The sequence below is a fragment of the Theropithecus gelada genome, chromosome 7b (genome assembly GCF_003255815.1).
Source record: "Theropithecus gelada isolate Dixy chromosome 7b, Tgel_1.0, whole genome shotgun sequence".
Classification (NCBI taxonomy): Eukaryota; Metazoa; Chordata; class Mammalia; order Primates; family Cercopithecidae; genus Theropithecus; species Theropithecus gelada.
Window position 1 is genome coordinate 67,044,667 of NC_037675.1, and position 18,798 is coordinate 67,063,464.

Here is an 18,798-nt window from a genome sequence, read left to right on the forward strand (position 1 = left end):
AATTTCTTTCATCAGTGTTTTATAGTTTTCATTGTAGAGATCTTTCACATCTTTGGTTAAGTTAATTCCTAGGTATTTAACTTTATTTGTAACTATTACAAATTGGATTATGTTTTGGATTTCTTTTTCAGGTTGTTCACTGTTGACATATAGAAATGCTACTGGTTTTTATATGTTGATTTTGTATCCTGCAACTTTACTAAATTTTTTTTGGTAGAATCTTTAGGTTTTTCCAAATGTGGTGTCATATCATGTGCAAACAATGAGAATTTGATTTCTTTCTTTTCATTTTGGACACCCTTTATTTCTTTCTCTTGTCTGATTGCTGTAGCTAGAATGTCCAGTGCTATATTGAATAACAGTGGTGACAGAGAGCATCTTTGTTGTGTTCCAGATCTTAGAGAAATGGTTTTCAGCTTTTCCCCACTCAGTGTGATATTAGCTGTGGATCTATGTATATGGCTTTTATTATGTTGAGATACGTTGCTTTTATACTCAGTTTTTTAAGGGTTTTTATCATGAAGGGATGTTGAATTTTGTCAAATGCTTTTTCTGCATCAATTGAAATGATCACATGGCTTTTGTTCTTCATTCTGTTGATATGATGTGTCTCATTGATTGATTTGCATATGCCCAACCATCCTTGCATCTCTGGGATAAATCCCATTTGGTCATTAATGATTGTTTCAATTTCATTTATTTCTACTCTGATCTTTATTCTTCTCTTTTACTAATTTTGGGTTTGATTTGCTATAGTTTTCTGGTTAAGATGCATCATTAGGTGATTTATTTGAAGTTTTTCTGCTTTTTTGATGTAGACACTTACTGCTATAAAATTCTCTGTCAGTACTGCTTTCACTGTATCCCATAGGTCTTGATATGTTGTGTTTTCATGATCATTTGTTTCAAGAAATTTTTAAAATTTCCTTCTTAATTTCTTCATTGATCCACTGGTATTTAAGGAGCATATTGTTTAATTTCCATGTGTTTGTATAGTTTCCAAAATTTCTCTTGTTATTGATTTCTTGTTTTATTTCATTGTGATCTGAGAAGATACTTGAGGCTGGGTGCAGTGGCACATATCTGTGGTCCTGACTACTCAAGAGGCTGAGGTGGGAGGATCACTTGAGCCTGGGAGGCAGAGGCTGCAGTGAACTGAGGTCACACCACTGTACTCCAGCCTGGGCAAGAGTGAGACCCTGTCTCAAAAAAGAAAAAAAAAAATTTGATAGTATTTCAATTTTGTGAATGTTTTAAGACTTGTTTTGTGACCTAATTTATGGTCTGTCCTTGTCATACTATCTATGTGCCGAGGAGAAGAATGTGTATTCTGCAGCCATTGGATGAAATGTTCTATAAGTATTTATTAGGTCCATTTGGTTTGTGGTACAGATTAAGTCTGATGTTTCTTTGTGGATTTTCTGTCTGTCCAGTTCTGAAAGTGGGATGTTGAAATCTCCAGCTATTACTGTATTGGGGTCTACCTCTCTCGTTAGCTGTAATAATATTTGCTTTATGTATCTGGGTGCTCCAATGTTGAGTACATATATATTTACAATTATATCCTCTTGATGAATTGATGCCTTTATCATTATATAATGACCTTCTTTGTCCCTTTTTGTAGTTTTTTTCTTGAAATCTATTTTATCTGTTATAGGTATAGCCACTCCTGCTCTTTTTTGGTTTTCATTGGCGTGAAATATCTTTTTCCATCCCTTTATTTTTAGTCCACGTGTCTTTATAGGTGAAGTATGTTTCTTGTAGGTAACAGGTCATTGAATTTTGTGTTTCTTATCTATTCAGCCACTCTATGTCTTTTGATTAGAGAATTCAGCTTGTTTACATTCAGTGTTATTATTAATAAGTAAGGTCTTACTCCTGCCATTTTGTTACTTGTTTTCCGGTTGTTTTGTGGTCTTCTCTTCCTTCTTTCCTTCCTTTCTATTTTCCTTTTAGTGAAGGTGATTTTCTCTGCTGGTATGTTTTAATTTCTTGCTTTTTATTTTTTGTGTATTCATTGTATGTTTTTTTATTTAAGGTTATGAGGCTTGCAAATAACTTATAGCTCGTTATTTTAAATTGATGACAATTTGGCACTGATTGGGTAAACAAACATGCAATCGAAAAGAAGTCTAACAAATACTCTGTACTTTGTCTCCCCAGCTTTTTACCTTTCTGTTATTTCTATTTATATCTTACGGTACCAAGTATGTCTTGAAAAGTTGCTGTAGTTATTTTTGATTAGTTCATCTTTTAGTCTTTTACTTAAGATATCAATAGGTTACATATCACAATTACAGTGTTGTAATATTATGTGGTTTTTTTTGTGTACTTAGTATTACCAGTGAGTTTTGTACCTTCAGATCATTTTTTAGTTGCCCAATAACATCTTTTTTCTTTAAAATTGAAGTATTCCCTTAGCATTTCTTGTAGAACAGGTCTGATGTTGATGAAATGTCTCATTTTTTTGTTTGTCTGGGAAAGTCTTTATTTCTTCTTAAAGCTTGAAGGATATTTTCACTGGATATACTATTCTAGGGTAAAATTTTTCCCTCAGTAGTTTATGTCATACCACTCTCTTCTGGCCTGTAATGTTTCCACTAAAAAGTCTGCCGTCAGACATATTGGAGCTCCATGGTATGTTATTTATTTATTTATTTATTTTGCTGCTTTTAGGATCCTTTCATCATCCTTGACCTTTGGAAGTTTGGTTATTAAATGCCTTGAATGGTAGTCTTTTTTGGGTTAACTCTGGTTGATGTATAACTTTCTTGTACTTGAATATTGATATCTTTATCTAGAATTGGGATGTTCTCTGTTATTATCCCTTTGAATAAACGTTCTGTTCCTATCTCTCTCTGCCTCCTCCTTAAGGCCAATAACTGTTAGATTTGCCCTTTTGAAACTATTATTTAGATCTTATAGGCATGCTTCATTGTTTTTCATTCTTTTTTCTTTTGTCTCTGTTGACAGTGTATTTTCAAATAGGCTGTCTTTAAGCTTACCAATTCTTTCTTCTGCTTGTTGACTTTTATTAAGAGCCTCAGTATGTCAGTTGCATTTTTCAACTCCAGAATTTCTGCTTGATTCCTTTTAATTGTTTCATCCTCTTTGTTAACTTTATCTGATAGGATTCTGAATTCCTTCTTTGTGTTATCTTGAACTTCTTTGCATTTCCTCAAAATAGCTCTCTTGAATTCTCTGTCTGAAAGGTCACATACCTCTCTGTCTCCTCAGGATTTCTGGTCCCTGGTCCCTTATTTAGTTTGTTTCTTAAGGTCATGTTTTCCTGGATGGTCCTGATGCTTGTGGATGTTCATTGGTGTCTGGGCATTGAAGGTATTTATTGTAGTCTTCACAATCTGGCCTTTTTTGTACCTGTCTTGGGAAGGCTTTCCAGGTATTTGAAGGGAATTGGGTGTTGTGATCTGATTTTGGTCATTGTAGCCATATCTACATTTGGGGGCACTCCAAGCCCAGTAATGCTGTGGTTCTTACAGACTTGCAGATGTACTACCTTGGTGGTCTTAGATAAGGTCTAGAAGAATTCTCTGGATTACCAGGCAGAGACTCTTATTCTCTTACCTTACGTTGTCCCAGACAAATGGAGTCTCTGATTCTGTGCTCTAAGCCTCTTGTAGCTGGGGGAGTGGTGACACAAGCACTTTTGTGGCTGTCATCACTGGAACTGCACTAGGTCAGACCTGAAACCAGCGTAGCACTGGATCTCACCCAAGGCCCAGTGTAACCACTACCTGGCTACCTCCTGTGTTGGCCCAAAGTTCTAGGGCTCTACAATGAGCAGGTGGCAAAGCCAGTTAGGCTTTTATCCATCGCTTTAGGACAGCGAGTTCCCCTGGGCCCCTGGCAGGTCCAGAGATGCCATCTGGGAACCAGCATCTGGAGTTGGTAACCTTAGAACCCTACCTGGTCCTCTGTTCTCCTGCAGCTGAGCTGGCACCCAAACCACAAGACAAAGTGCTTCCCACTTTTCACTCCTCTTTTCATAGGCAAAAGAGTCTCTCCCTGTGGCCACTGCAGGCCCACAGGGATTATTGCCAGGCTATTGCTCATGTTCACTTAAGGCCCAAGGGCTCTTCAGTCAGCTTGTGGTGAATGCTGTCAGGCCTGGGACTTGCCCTTCAGGGCATTAGGCTCCCCTCTGGCCCAGGCACGTCCAGGAATGCCCTACAAGAGCCAAGGCCTGGAATCAGGGACCCCCAAGAGCCCACTTGGTGCTCTGTTCCATTGTGGCTGAACTGGTATCCAAGTTGCAAGATAAAGTCCTCTACTCTTCCCTCTCCACTGCTCAAGTAGAAGGAAGGAGTCTCTTTTGGAGCTGTGAACTGTGCTGTCTTAGATTAGGGAAAGGGTGGCATAAGCACTGCCTTGGCCACCTCAGCTGGTGTCTCACTAGGTTACATGCCCCGTAGGTCTAATGGCTTTCGAGCCCAGCCCAGCACTAAAACTTGCCTAGAAATTGCAGTTCCTGTGTCCTAGACTGCTTTTCAAGTTTATTTAGGGCCCCAGGACACTTTAGCCTATAGTGGTGAGGCTTGTTGAAACACAGGCTCCAACCGCTGGGATGGACGTTTCTCCTCTGGCGAGGGTACATCTAAATTCTCCCTCCATGGGCATTGGCTGAGTTCTTTGCTAATGGCCTGGGTGTTGCTTGCCAGTTGGCCTGGTGTTGCTTTCTGCTGTGACATGGCAACACTGAGTTCCAGTGCAAAGTCCCACAATCACTGCACTCTCCCTCCCCCAAGCACACAGATTCTTTGCACCACATGGCCACTGCATGGGGGTGGGGAAGGGGTGGCATAGACAATCCAAAACTGTCTTTCCTACTCTCTTCAGTGCTTCTTTCAGCAATACGAAGTTAAAACCAGGTACTGTGATCACTCACCTGATTTTTGGTTCTTGTGAAGGTGCTTTTTTGTGTAGATAGTTGTTAAATTTGGTGTTCTGTGGTGGGGGCAGCGATTGGTTGAGGCTTCTATTCAGCCATCTTGCTTCATCTCCCTCCAATAGATTAAAAAAAAAAAAAAAAAGACTCTAGAATTATCTAATTTTTTTCTTTAAAAGATATAGATGATTGGGTTTTAATTATAATCTTCAGGTGTTTCCAGAGTCATTGTGTTCTGTCATGAAAGTAATGCAAGAGCAATTTGCTGTAATGAAAAGCTAGAAGCTTTGAGAACACTTTATTTTCTAATTCCAAAACAATAATAAAAAACAGAACTTTGCTAGCTGGCTGTGTCTACTGTTATTCTTTGATGAGATAACTTTGAGTTCTAGATACCATGAGGTGTTGATATGACAGCATGTTATGATAGAAATTTTTAGAAAAGACCAGAGACTTGAGCGGTAGACTAATCTGCATGTGAAATTCACCTCCGTCACTTTTGCTCTGGTATTTTGAGCAAGTTATTTAACTTCTTTTGTAAAGTGAAGATTATACTTCTTTAGAGTTGCTATGAGGATGAAAGCACTCAGAATAAGTTCTTGTTGAATGGTAGATGTATAAGAAATACCATGTAGTAACAATTATATGTTTTGATATTGTCAGGTGAAGTGAAGGACAAAAATGTTCAAGTGGTCGAGCTTCCTATTGTAGACAGTCTTCATCCCCGTCCTCCATATTTACCCTTGGCTGTACCAGAAGACCTCGCAGATCGACTTATACGAGTGCATGGTGACCCTGCAGTGTGGTGGGTGTCTCAGTTTGTCAAATACTTGATCCGCCCACAGCCTTGGCTAGAAAAAGAAATAGAAGAAGCCACCAAGAAGCTTGGCTTCAAACATCCAGTTATTGGGTAAGAATCTGATTTTTTCTTCAAACTGTGATACGTAGTAGTTAGGGTTATGTATCTTTACAACATATTGTGAATTTTACAATATATGGTTCAATTTTTATAGTCCCACCAAAGAACAGAGGTTCTAGAGCTATCCTAAGGGCACATGGAGACTATTCTTTTTGTTTGTTTGTTTACTTAGAATAGCTGAGAAAGTTTCTTGGTAGTGCCCTATTACTGTCTCCAGTGCTCCTCTTCCTTTGCTTCTTTCTCCTCTTATCACAGCTCTCTTTTGGCTTTTGTTGTTGTTATTTTTGAGATAGGGTCTCACTCTTGTCACCCAGGCTGAAGTGTAGTGGCTCACTGCAGCCTTGACCACCCTGGGCTCCAGTGATCCTCCTACCTCAACCTCCCAAGTATAATAGCTGGGTCTGCAGGCATGTACCACCATGTCCAGCTTCTTTTTATTTTTATTTTCATATTTCCCACCCCACATCTTTCCTTGTGTCTTAGTCTTCATATGTAGAGAAGTTATTGACCCCATTCTAAGTGTTAGACCTAAAGAAGGTACATCTGAAGTCAGAATATCAAATCGTATTTCTTCTCATGTAACTTTTGATTGAAATTCAGTGGAATCATTTGTTCTGCCCACTTCATCTCTGTAGAGCACACTGAACAATTCCAGTTTCCCCAGAGAAAGGGTGATTATGAAGGATGTGGGAAGGAAAAGATGATAGAATAGATGTCCATATGATTTTATCCACATCTGGGTTATAGTCTGGAATGCAAAGCAAAGAATAGCCATGAAGATGGCAGAGTAACTCTAGTGAAATCAAACCTTCACTCCAGATTCATAATAAAAAACTGGCCTTAGGCTTGGCCTAAGGCATACCCATATACTGTGACCTAAAGGCATGTAAATCTACCTTTTTCTACATATGAATAGTGATTTAGTAATTTGTGGGGTGGGGAAGGCAAGATTTCAGGAGGATCTTTTAATTTATGAAAATAAAGTGTTATTTTTATTTCTATTAATATTACTTTGGGGCCATGCATAGTGGCTCATGCCTATAATCACAACACTTTGGGAGGCTGAGGCAGGTGGATCACTTGAGCCCAGAAGTTTGAGAAAACTCAACCTAGGCAACATGGTTGAAACCCCATCAATATCAAAAAAAAAAAAAAAAAAAGCAAAAATTAGTCAGGCATGGTGGCACATGCCTGTAGTCCCAGCTGTTCAGGAGGCTGAGGTGGGAGGATCACTTGAGCCTGGGAGACAGAGATTGGAGTAAGCCGTAATCACGCTACTGCTGAAAATGTTCTGAAAATGTGTGCCACAGAGCAAGACCTTGTCTTTAAAAAAAAAAAAAGTGACTTTGGAAACACTAAGATGGGAGGAGAGAGAATACTATGGGAGTCAGTGCCTTATTCAGTACAGGGCAGTGTGAATCTGTTTCCCCAATTTTACAGTTTTGGGGCTTTTCTTAAATATGACAGATGAAATCAGTATCTGCACTCATTTGATATGGTGAAAAACAGAGAAAGGAAATTCATTATGCCCACAACAGAAGGGCTGGAATCGGCTTCATTTACTTAAAATATTAAAAGGTTTGCCGGTCTTAACGGTGCTATAAAAGTTCATCCAGGTCAGTGTTTTCCTGGGACAACTTTAAGTTCTACAAGCTGGCGGTTATGGTGACTCTACAGGGTAAAATAAAGAGGAAAACCCTTGGCATCAGAACTTTACAAATAATATCTCTAATGTTCTTTAGTAACAGCTGTGAATCCTGGTATCATCCTGGTAACAAAAATCTTAAGTTATATTCAGTTTTTTTCCAGACAGCTGGTTGCTGCCTAGTATGAAATGCAACTCTGGAATCTCCCATTTATTCCTAAGATATGAATTATTTTCTCTATAAGAAATCATTCTTCAAAGGCTTTACTTACTTTCTAATTCCACTTGTATTATTTAGCCTGCAAATATATTTAGAATATGTATTTTTGAGTTTTTAAAATACTATGTGTTTTACTTTTTCTAATGGTTAAAATGAAAGAAAAATCTGTTAAAAATGCATATAATGCCACCATAAGTAGGGGTATAAATTAAGTACCCTGAAAGCACCCAGTGTCAGTACATTACCAGCAGAATCTGAATTTCTCCCCCAGAGTCCACGTCAGACGCACGGACAAAGTGGGAACAGAAGCTGCCTTCCATCCCATTGAAGAGTACATGGTGCATGTTGAAGAACATTTTCAGCTTCTTGCACGCAGAATGCAAGTGGACAAAAAAAGAGTGTATTTGGCCACAGATGACCCTTCTTTATTAAAGGAGGCAAAAACAAAGTAAGTTAGACCAACTGGTGATTCTAGAGTGGGGCTGTCTCTTTCAGTTTAAAAGAATTCTTCCTTCCCATGACTTGTAATTTTTGTATATTATTATTGCTAATTATTAGGGTTTTAAAAATTCAAGTGACTATATACTTGTATAACTGTCAGTCTAATCAAAGCATTTTTATTAGCCATATCCAATAATGCTTTATTAGAAGTCTAAAATGAACTGGACCACTGACTTATGTATTGTCACCAGCAATAATCATTATCATCATTAAAAGTATCACCCTACTTCTTGGTACTAAAATCTTCATTAGTCTGTTGGAGCTATCATAACAAATAACATAGACTGAGTGGCTTAAATTACAGAAATTTATTTCTCCCTGTTCTGGGGCTGGGAAGTTCAAGATCAAGATGCTGGCAAGGTAGATTTCATTTTCTCTTGGCTTGTAAGCAGCCACTATTTCAGTCTGTGCTCTGTGACCAGGAGAGGAAGTGTTCTGATGTCTCTACGTATAAGGACACTAATCTCATGAGGGCCCCACTCTCATGACCTCATCTAAGCCTAATTATTTCTCAATGGTCCTATTTCCAAACACCATCACATTGGGGTTAGGGATTCAACATAGGAGTTTATGCAAATGTAAACATTCAGTCAGTAACACTAGCCAGCTATACAGACTGTTAGCAATAAAACCAGGTGCTTACCGTTTTGATTTCACTGTCTTTATTAACAATTACAGGCAACTGAACACGTATGTAGAGTTTTGTCTCATAATAATTTCTGGAATTTGAAAGTTATACTAAAGAAAGGTAAGGAATCAAAAAGTAAGTTTTGTAAGTTGAGGAATAAAGACTACTAGTATGTATGGAACAGTAACAATTATTTTTTGAGCTTGCCTGTATTTCAGGCACTGTGCTGGGTGCTGGGGATTTCATGATAAACAAGATACTCCCTGCTGTCAAGGAATTCCCAAATCTAATAGGGGAATAAGCAATTACCCTACAGTTTGAGTAACACTATTACAGGGTTAACATGGGGTATTCTGAAAACACACAGATAAAGCACAAATCCTAATTGGATACTTCTTATAGGATCTGAGTAAACCTGGAGTTGGTCTTTATTTACCATCAATAAATGAAGGATGTATTAAATGTATGTGAAAGTAGGAAATTAAGGAGAATAAAATTCTAGTCTTAGTTCTGCTCCAATACTATCTCCTCCAGAAGTCATCCCTGAACCCTTGACTGGCCTGTGTCCCCCACTCTGTGCAGTCCTCTGTTGTAGTGTTTAGCACTTGCTTACTTCTGTCTCCTTCATTAGTTTATAAGTACTTTGGATATAATACCTAGCTGTAGTTAAATGCCCAGTAAATATTAAATAGTGTTGATTTCAATCCCATCAGTTTGGAAACATTGACAATTAATCATTTAAGCTTTTTGGCTATTTAATTAATGTATTTATTGTCCCCCATGTTTCAAATGGGAGTGAGGAAAATAAATAAATTTAGAATGAGGACTGTAATGCAGGTATTAATCTAAGTCATTAGATAATAATTTAAATCCTTTTTCTACCTCTGAAGAATCCAAATGAACCTGAAGCAAATTGCCTTTTTTGTTCAAGGCTCCCTCTCTTGAGCACGTATACACAACTACCATACACATGCGTGCATGCGTGCACGCGCGCACACACACACACACACACACACTGAGATATGTATATATGTAAACAAAGGGCAAATAATCAGCCAGGCATACGAATGAGTTAATGTAAGAGGGATTAAATGAACATTTGGGCACAAAACACAATTTTAAAAAAAGTATGGTTTGCCATGTTTCTTCAATTTAAAACACCAAACTGAATTTGTAGCTTGGTTGAAGAAAAAGATACTAATTTTGTCTGCTCTTTCACTTGTTCTTGAATGCATCACAAGCTTTTTTTCATGTTTTCTTGGTGAGCAAATTAATTCATGCTCACTTAAAAATATGCAAGTTGGTAAATACCCTATTCATTTTCATGCTGCTGATAAAGACATGCCCCAGAATGGGCAATTTACAAAAGGAAGAGGTTTAATGGACTTACAGTTCCACATCCCTGGTGGGGCGGGGGGGCACTCACAATCATGGTAGAAGGTGAAAGGCATGTCTTACATGGCAGCAGACAAGAGAAGAGAGCTTGTGCTGGGAAACTCCCATTTTTAAAACCATTAGATCTTGTGATTCACTATCACGAGAACACCAGGGGAAAGGTTTGCCCCCATGATTCAGTTACCTCCCACTGGGTCCCTCCCACAACACCTGAGAACTCAAGATGAGATTTGGGTGGAGACACAGCCAAACCATATCATTCTACCCCTGGCCACTCCCAAATCTCATGTCCTCACATTTCAAAACCAGTCATACTTTTACAACAGTCCCCCAAAGTCTTAACTCATTTAAGCATTAACTCAAAAGTCCACAGTCCAAAGTCTCATTCAAGACAAGGCAAGTCCCTTCCACCTATGAGCCTATAAAATCAAAAGCAAGTTAGTTACTTCCTGTATACAGTGGGGATACAGGCATTGGATAAATACACCCATTCCAAAAGAGAGAAATTGGCCAAAACAAAGAGGCTACGGGCCCCATGCAATTCCGAAATCCAGTGGGGCAGTCAAATCTTAAAGCTGCAAAATGATCTCCTTTGACTCTATGTCTCACATACAGGTCATACTGATGCAAGAGGTGTGCTCCCTTGGCCTTGGGCAACTCCACCCCTATGGCTTTGCAGTGTATAACCCCCTCCCCGCTGCTTTCATGGGCTGTCATTAAGTGTCTGCGGCTTTTCCAGGTGCATGGTGCAAGCTGTTGGTGGATCTACCATTCTGGGGTCTGGAGGACGGTGGCCCTCTTCTAACAGCTCCACTAGGTGGTGCCCCAGTGGGGACTCTGTGTGGAGGCTTTGACCCCACATTTCACTTCTGCACTGCCCTAGCAGAGGTTCTCCATGAGAGCCCCATTCCTGCAGCAAACTTCTGTGTGGGCATCCAGGTGTTTTTATGCATCCTCTGAAATCCAGGCAGAGATTCCCAAACCTCAGTTCCTGACTCCTGTACACCCACAGGCCCAACACCACATGGAAGCTGCCAAGGCTTGGGGCTTCCACCCTCTGAAGCAATATCCTGAGCTGTACTTTAGTCCCTTTTTATCATGACAGAAGCTGCTGGGACACGGGTACCAGGTCCCTAGACTGAACACAGCAGAGGGACCCTGGGCCCAGCCCACAGAATCATTTTTTCCTCCTAAACATCTGGGCATCTGATGTGAGGGACTGCTGCAAAGGTCTCTGACATGTCCTGGAGACATTTTTCCCGTTGTATTGGTGATTAACACTCAGCTCCTCATGACTTGTGCAAGTTTCTGCAGCTGGCTTGAATTTCTCCTTAGAAAATGGGATTTTCTTTTCTGTCATATTGTCAGGCTGCAAATTTTCCAAACTTTTATGCTCTGCTCCCCTTATAAAACTGAATGCCTTTAACAGCACCCAAGTCACCTCTTGAAATCTTTGCTGCTTAGATACCTATAATCCAGATACCCTAAATCATCTCTGTCAAGTTCAAAGTTCCACAGATCTCTAGGGCAGGGACAAAATGCTGCCAGTCTTTTTGCTAAAACATAACGAGAGTCACCTTTGTTCCAGTTCCTCATCTCCATCTGAGACCACCTCAGCTGGACTTTATTGTCCATATCACTATCAGCATTTTGGGCAAAGCCATTCAACAAGTCACTAGGAAGTTCCAAACTTTCCCACATTTTCCTGTCTTCTTCTGAGCCCTCCAAACTGTTCCACCTTCTGCCTGTTACCCAATTCCAAAGTCACTTCCACATTTTCAGTTATCTTTTCAGCAGCACTCCAATTCTTGTACCAATTTACCCTATTAGTCCATTTTCACACTGCTAATTAAGACATACTCAAGACTGGGCAATTTACAAAAGAAAGAGGTTTAATGGACTTTACAGTTCCACATAGCTGGGGAGGCCTCACAATCGTGATGGAAGGTGAAAGGCGTGACTTACGTGGTGGCAGACAAGAGAAGAGAGCTTGTTCAGGGAAACTCCTGTTTTTAAAACCATCGAATCTCGTAAGACTTATTCATTATCATGAGAACAGCACAGGCAAGGTTTGGGGACCCAGCCAAACCATATCATTACCAAAGCAAGGAAAAAGTATTATCCTCAATCCCATTTATGTAGTCTCATTTTTTAATACAGTCATGTACCACATTTCAGTCAGTGATGAAGCACCTGTGTGATGGTGGTCCCACAGATTATAAAACTGTACTTTTACTGTACCTTTTCTATGTTTAGATACACAAATAGTTACCATTGTGTTACAGGTACCCTCAGTATTCACTATAATAACATGCTGTACAGGTTTGTAGCTTGGGAGCAATAAGCATTCCATATATTCTAGGTGGGTATATATGTATAGCTTAGGTGTGGTATAGTTGGCTGTGCCATCCAGGTTTTTGTAAATACACTCTATGATGTTCGCGTGGTGATAACATTGCCTAATGATGTATTTCTCAGAACATATCCTCGTTGTTAACTGGAGCATTCCTGTAGTTAATTGAATTCTTTATAATATAAACCCTTTTCACTTAATACAGCAATAGATCCATTCTGCCAGGTTGCTAAAACAGTCATTGTAAACATCTTTTTTGTTTGTTTGTTTAGTTTTTTTTGCTTTGTCACTCAGGCTGGAGTGCATTGGTGCAAGCGTGGCTCACTGCAGCCTCAACCTCCTGGGCTCAAGAGATCCTCCTTCCTCAGCTTCCTGAGTAGCTGGGACCATTGGCATGTGTCATCACGCCCAGCTAATTTTTTGTGGGTAGAGACAGGATCACATGTTGCTGAGGCTGGTCTCGACCTCCTGGGCTCAAGCAGTCCTCCCACCTTGTCCTCCAAAGTGCTGGGATTACTGACGTGAGCCACCATGCCCAGCCTAAACATCTTTTTTTTTTTTGAGACAGAGTTTCACTCTTGTTGTCCAGGCTGGAGTGCCATGGCGTGATATCGGTTCACTGAAATCTCTGCCCTCCAGGTTCAAGCGATTCTCCTGCCTCAGCCTCCTTAGTAGCTGGGATTACAGGCATGTAGCACCACTCCTGGCTAATTTTGTATTTTTAGTAGAGACGGGGTTTCTCCATGTTGGTCAGGCTGGTCTCGAACTCCCGACCTCAGGTGATCCGCCCACCTCGGCCTCCCAAAATCCTGGGATTATAGGCATGAGCCACTGCGCCCAGCCACATCTTTTTTAATGACTACATACATATACGTTGTACGGATATGTCATTGCTTTTTGACCAACCATTCTCCGAATATTCAGCAGTCAGGTTATTTCCAATGTTTCATTCTTACAAGTAATGCTATGACATATGCCTAAAATTATCCACATTATTTCCTTAGATTTCTGGACTTGGAAGTATTTAGATGCAAGGGTATAAACATTTTTTTTTTTTTTTTTTTAATACAGGGTCCAGGTTGAAGTGCAGTAGCGCAATCTCAGCTCACTGCAGCCTTGACCTCCTGGGCTCAATGATCCTCCCACCTCAGCCACCTAAGTAGCTGGGACTACAGGCACATGCCACCACACTCAACTAGATATAAACATTTTACAGCTTTGATCCATAGCACAGCATGACAGTTTTATACCAAACAACCCTTATAGTACAGTTGGCAGTATCTACTTGAACTGCACGAGTAGTAAAACCAGAATTTCCTTCTTATAGCCAACAGCTGTAACTCCCCTCCCAGTGGTGGTCCAGGCAGCAATTTTCTCCATATTCTGTTATAAATATAGTAGTAGCCTTTTATGCATAATTTTTTTCTCTTTGTAAATCCTTTTATTTTTATTTTCGACTTGAGTCATTTCTTGGGGATTTAAATGATGGGGTTTTTTTTATTTACTCTTTTACTTAAATGTTTTTCTACTCTGATTTAATTCTACTTTAAACCACTCAGGATTGGTTTTGATACCTAAGCAAATCATAAAACTTCTGCCATTGTTTTAGGAGACCAAAAGCATGAATTAATCTATTAACAAAGTATATAGTGTGCAAGGTAATCATTGTAAGACTTTTCTGCTTTAAGAGGGTGAAGAGATGAAAAATTAAACTTAAATGATGTATAGTGTTCACACAGTCAGAGGAGAATCCATTTTCTGTGTTGCTTATTCTTTGAAAAGGGGTTAAAATTAGCTTTATGCATATAGCTTCTGTGTGAAGATGCTTAGTTAATGCTTTGTGGCTTGGTATTACACTTCAGATTTCTCCATGTTAAGATTGAGTTTGGCCGGGCGCAGTGGCTGATGCCTGTAATCCCAGCACTTTGGGAGGCTGAGGTGGGCGGATCACTAGGTCAGGAGGTCGAGACCATCCTGGCTAACACGGTAAAACCCCAACTCTACTAAAAGTACAAAAAATTAGCCAGGCATGGTGGTGGGCGCCTGTGGTCCCAGCTACTCAGGAGGCTGAGGCAGGAGAATGGTGTGAACCCGGGAGGCAGAGGTTGCAGTGAGCCAAGATGGTGCCACTGTACTCCAGTCTGGGCAACAGAGTGAGACTCCATCTCAAAAAAAAAAAATTGAGTTCATCCACAAGATTTTACCACCCTCATCCCAGTGACTGTGGCAGCCATTGCTATTGTGGCAATCTCTTAAGTAGTTCAGTATTACAGTGTTTGAATCACAGAATCATTGACAGTCAAAGAAATAAGAACTATTAAAGTTGGCTACCCAATATTGCATTCTAAGGATTGTGGAGATTAGGGATGGGGTTAAACCAGGAAGAAAAACAAGCCTTTAAAAGTCTCCCAGGTAAAATATTTACAAATTGAGTTTATTCTTTATTTTTTAAATGCTGGATGAGTTCTTTCTAAAAGTAGATACATTGAAATGTTCTTGTCATTTGTTAAAAGTTTTTTGTAAAGTATTTGGTTGCCCTGTGAAATGAAGAATCAGCAATGAGTGGTATATTTGTTCACTATTTTGTTGAACTCCTATAATATGCTGGACACAGCACAGAGCACTAGGAATACAAAGTCAAAATATAATGTGTGGCTCCTTATCTCAGGGAGTAACCAACAGGTAGACAATATACATGTAACACATAATTACAGTATAGTTAGATAAGTCTCCTGAAGGAGTTTACGTACCAGGTATGGTGAAGTCACAAAGAGAAGTATCTTCCTCAGTCAAGGGAAGGATTTCAGAAAACAACACCAGATATTAGTTTATAACTGGAAGCTAGTCCTTCGTGGATGATATAAAAATAAATTTTTATACAGTAGAAAAAAAAAATTCCTAGAATCTGAAACCTCAGGGTAGAAGAATTCCTCCACTGACATACTTGAGGGCAAAAGACAAGAAGCATGTTTGTGCAAAAAGTTTCATGCTCATTATGAAAGGTGTAAAGTTTCCTTCTTCCATTATTTACTGTTTTGTTTGTGTGTGTTTTGTTTTGTTTTACACTTAGGTATCATTTATGAAGCCATAGCGATAGGCCTGAGAATTCTTTTGCATGTAGAGAAGGGCCTGAGGAGCTTAGATACCTTTTTTTTTTTTTTTATTTTTTTATTTTAATAGTGATGAGGTTTCACTGTGTTGCCCAGGCTGGTCTCAAACTCCTGAGCTCAAGCAGTCTGCCTGCCTCAGCCTCCCAAAGTTCTGGGATGAGCCACCACACCCAGCCATAGGTACCCTTTTGATTTGGTTCCAGAGAGGGCTCTTTTAGTTAGGAAGACCATTAATGTTAGTGTTACTTCTTGGTAAATTGATCACTCCTTTGTTTCACTGAACATCCAAACCATGCTGACAAAGTTAGTCTTTATTCAAGGATAAAACCTGTACTGGTTTTATCAGTTTCCCCCTTTCTTTCTCCCTCTAGCATTTCATATTTCTTTGTTGTTGTTTCTGCTCCATGCCTGGGTATGCAGCTTCACAAGAATCACATTAAAACTATTTCTGGTTGTTTTCTTTTCAGAACAAATGTGACATTTTCTTCATCTCCTTGATTTTGAGCTGAAGAGGGCAAACTGTCAAAAATAATGAGGCCAAATGGATTTGAACACTGAATAGCAGTCTGAAACAGTGCTCAGAGACTTTGCCTTTACAATCATTATTACAGAGGCAATGAGGGAAAGCTCCTTGGTGGCCATGAAATGAAGAGAAACTGAAACAGCTCTTAGGGGATTAGGGAAAGTCCCAGGCATAGGTAGCACTCACTTGTTCATGTATTTATTCACACAGCATTGTGTGGAGTGCTAGATGCTGTGATGCAGAGAAAAAAAAAAACTCATGGTCCTAACCTTTTTTGGAATACTGTTTGAAAGACAAACATGTAAACTGACTCCTGATGCTTCAGGGTTTCTATATAGGAACTATTATTCCTCCAGAAAATATTTATTCCTCCTCTATTATATTCCAGATTCTCTTCAAAAGACATCCTATATGAATACTTTTAAACACACACTCTATCTCTAGCAAGACTACCAAAATATGACTTGGTGGGCATCTATGGAATTTGCTTCCATAAATATTAGAATAGGCTATTACTGTCATTAGGTAAGAGTAGATGATTCTTCAAGAAGGATGCAGGTTAAGGGAGACTGTTAGTTCTCACAAATTTTTAAAATATTCGTCTCTTCTTTTTATTATTAACTTGTAATGTCAATGAAGAAGACATTTACAAAGTCTAATCCAAATCTGAATGATCAAAAATTCTAAATTAAAAATTTTAATGAGGTTTTATCACAACATTTATATTCTAAAGGAAAAGCTCAGTGACCAAATATGAAAGAAGTTTGAATAAACTCTTAAAAGTCACTCATTACAAAAAGAAAAAGGAGATTTCAATTTTCGACTATTTCATGAGTTGATAAAGGACATTTTGATGTGTGTATGTGTTTTATATGATATGCCAATAAAGTTTAACATACAGGGCATTCCAGAATGGTTTCTGCCCCACTGATGGACTTCAAAGATGTCTCATCAACTATACTGTTAAATGCCATAATTAAAGGTCTCCTTTCTGTTAGAAAGCTCTTAGTCCAAGCAGCAAGTCTACCTTCTGATAGGATACTGTGTGGTATCTATGACCATCTATAAATTAATTTATTTTTTCAGGTACCCCAATTATGAATTTATTAGTGATAACTCTATTTCCTGGTCAGCTGGACTGCACAACCGATACACAGAAAATTCACTTCGTGGAGTAATCCTGGATATACATTTTCTCTCTCAGGCAGACTTCCTAGTGTGTACTTTTTCATCCCAGGTAAGTGTCAGTAGGGCATTTTAAAATAACCAATACTTTTTGGTTGTATAGGAGTCAGAAAAATTATTTGTATTGTTAATGTTCATTATTGTGACTCAGGTGCAATTTTTCTGATACTCAGTAATGATCCCTTTTGTGGAAGAATGAAAAGATCCCATAAAATACCCATTCATGTGCACTGAATATTTAGTTGTTTGCAAGTAATGGCTGACTACATCTCCACTGAAGCCAGTTACTGGAGTTGTTTAAAGTACTTGGCTTGTTCACAGCATTTAACAGAAACAACAAGTAATTAAGCTTACTTAATACTTTCTAATTTTGCATATAGTCAATATGTAACCAGAATCCATCCATTTCTACACATTAGTGCACTGATACTGAGAGGCTTAAATGTCCTGAATTTTGCCTCAGTTGATTGCTTTATAGAAAAGAGAGTAAATGTAATTCCCTTTCAAGTTCTACTACATTTCTACCAAGTGAGAAACTGTATGTTAAATTTAAGAAACACAATATCACAATCATTGTTTGAATTTAATTGTTGCAGATGATTATATTTTATGGGTGTGGTGTATGTGTTTTTATGAGGGTCCAACCAGCTTTATATGCCCTGTGGAATATCAGAATAACAATATTTATAGTGGATTTTATTCTGTTCTCTCATTTATGCACATATTATTGGTTAGTTCATTCAACCAGCTGTTAAATACACTCAAAATTATACTAGATGCAGAGGAGATTTCAAAGGAGATTGAAGATACAGTTCTTGCCCTGGTCCAGAATCTAATAAGCAAAATAAACACATGAAATAACTAGAGAATAATTAACAGAACATACAAATTGGTATAAGATAAGTGTATGTTTAAATGTCGAGAAGAGGCAGAGAAAAGAAAATGTGAAAAAAGGAAAGCCACATCATTTTTACGAGAGTATACTGCGGAGAGTAAAAGGAAATGGATACTTTCTTATTACATGACAATATACATTGTCATGGGATGGCGATACGATTTTTGGAAAGATACCTAGCCAGGCAAAGGTTACAGATTCCTTTAATATGGAATAAGAACACAACTTACTACCCAAAGATAGCTGCACAGAACACACAGCAGCAATCTTAATCAGAAGGGAAAATGTCTTCAAGTTCCCATGAAGGCATCCACTATTGATGTTTCTCCCTAATTGGGGTGCGGATCCTATCTTTTAAGAAACTCTCATTTCCATTCTTATTGCAAGAAAGGTGCAAGGTTTATAACTTCTTGATTCCTTCCAACTGTTTTTGAGAGTCTTGACTATGCATCTGCCTGATCAACAGGTACATGTAACTGGTAACAACCTCCAAACATTCTTGATGCTTATTGTTAGAA

General features: G+C 38.8%; 1 protein-coding gene across 6 annotated transcripts in view; it reads left to right on the top strand.

The window, feature by feature from the left end:
* FUT8 (fucosyltransferase 8) overlaps nucleotides 1-18,798 on the top strand; it is a 352,844-nt gene that overhangs the window by 325,963 nt on the left and 8,083 nt on the right. For all 6 annotated transcript variants that reach the window (XM_025391950.1, XM_025391955.1, XM_025391953.1 and 3 more), the window contains 3 exons: nucleotides 5,570-5,816; nucleotides 7,962-8,138; nucleotides 17,287-17,437. In XM_025391950.1, the coding sequence (XP_025247735.1) occupies nucleotides 5,570-5,816; nucleotides 7,962-8,138; nucleotides 17,287-17,437 (575 nt within the window). The remainder of the gene's footprint in view (nucleotides 1-5,569; nucleotides 5,817-7,961; nucleotides 8,139-17,286; nucleotides 17,438-18,798) is intronic.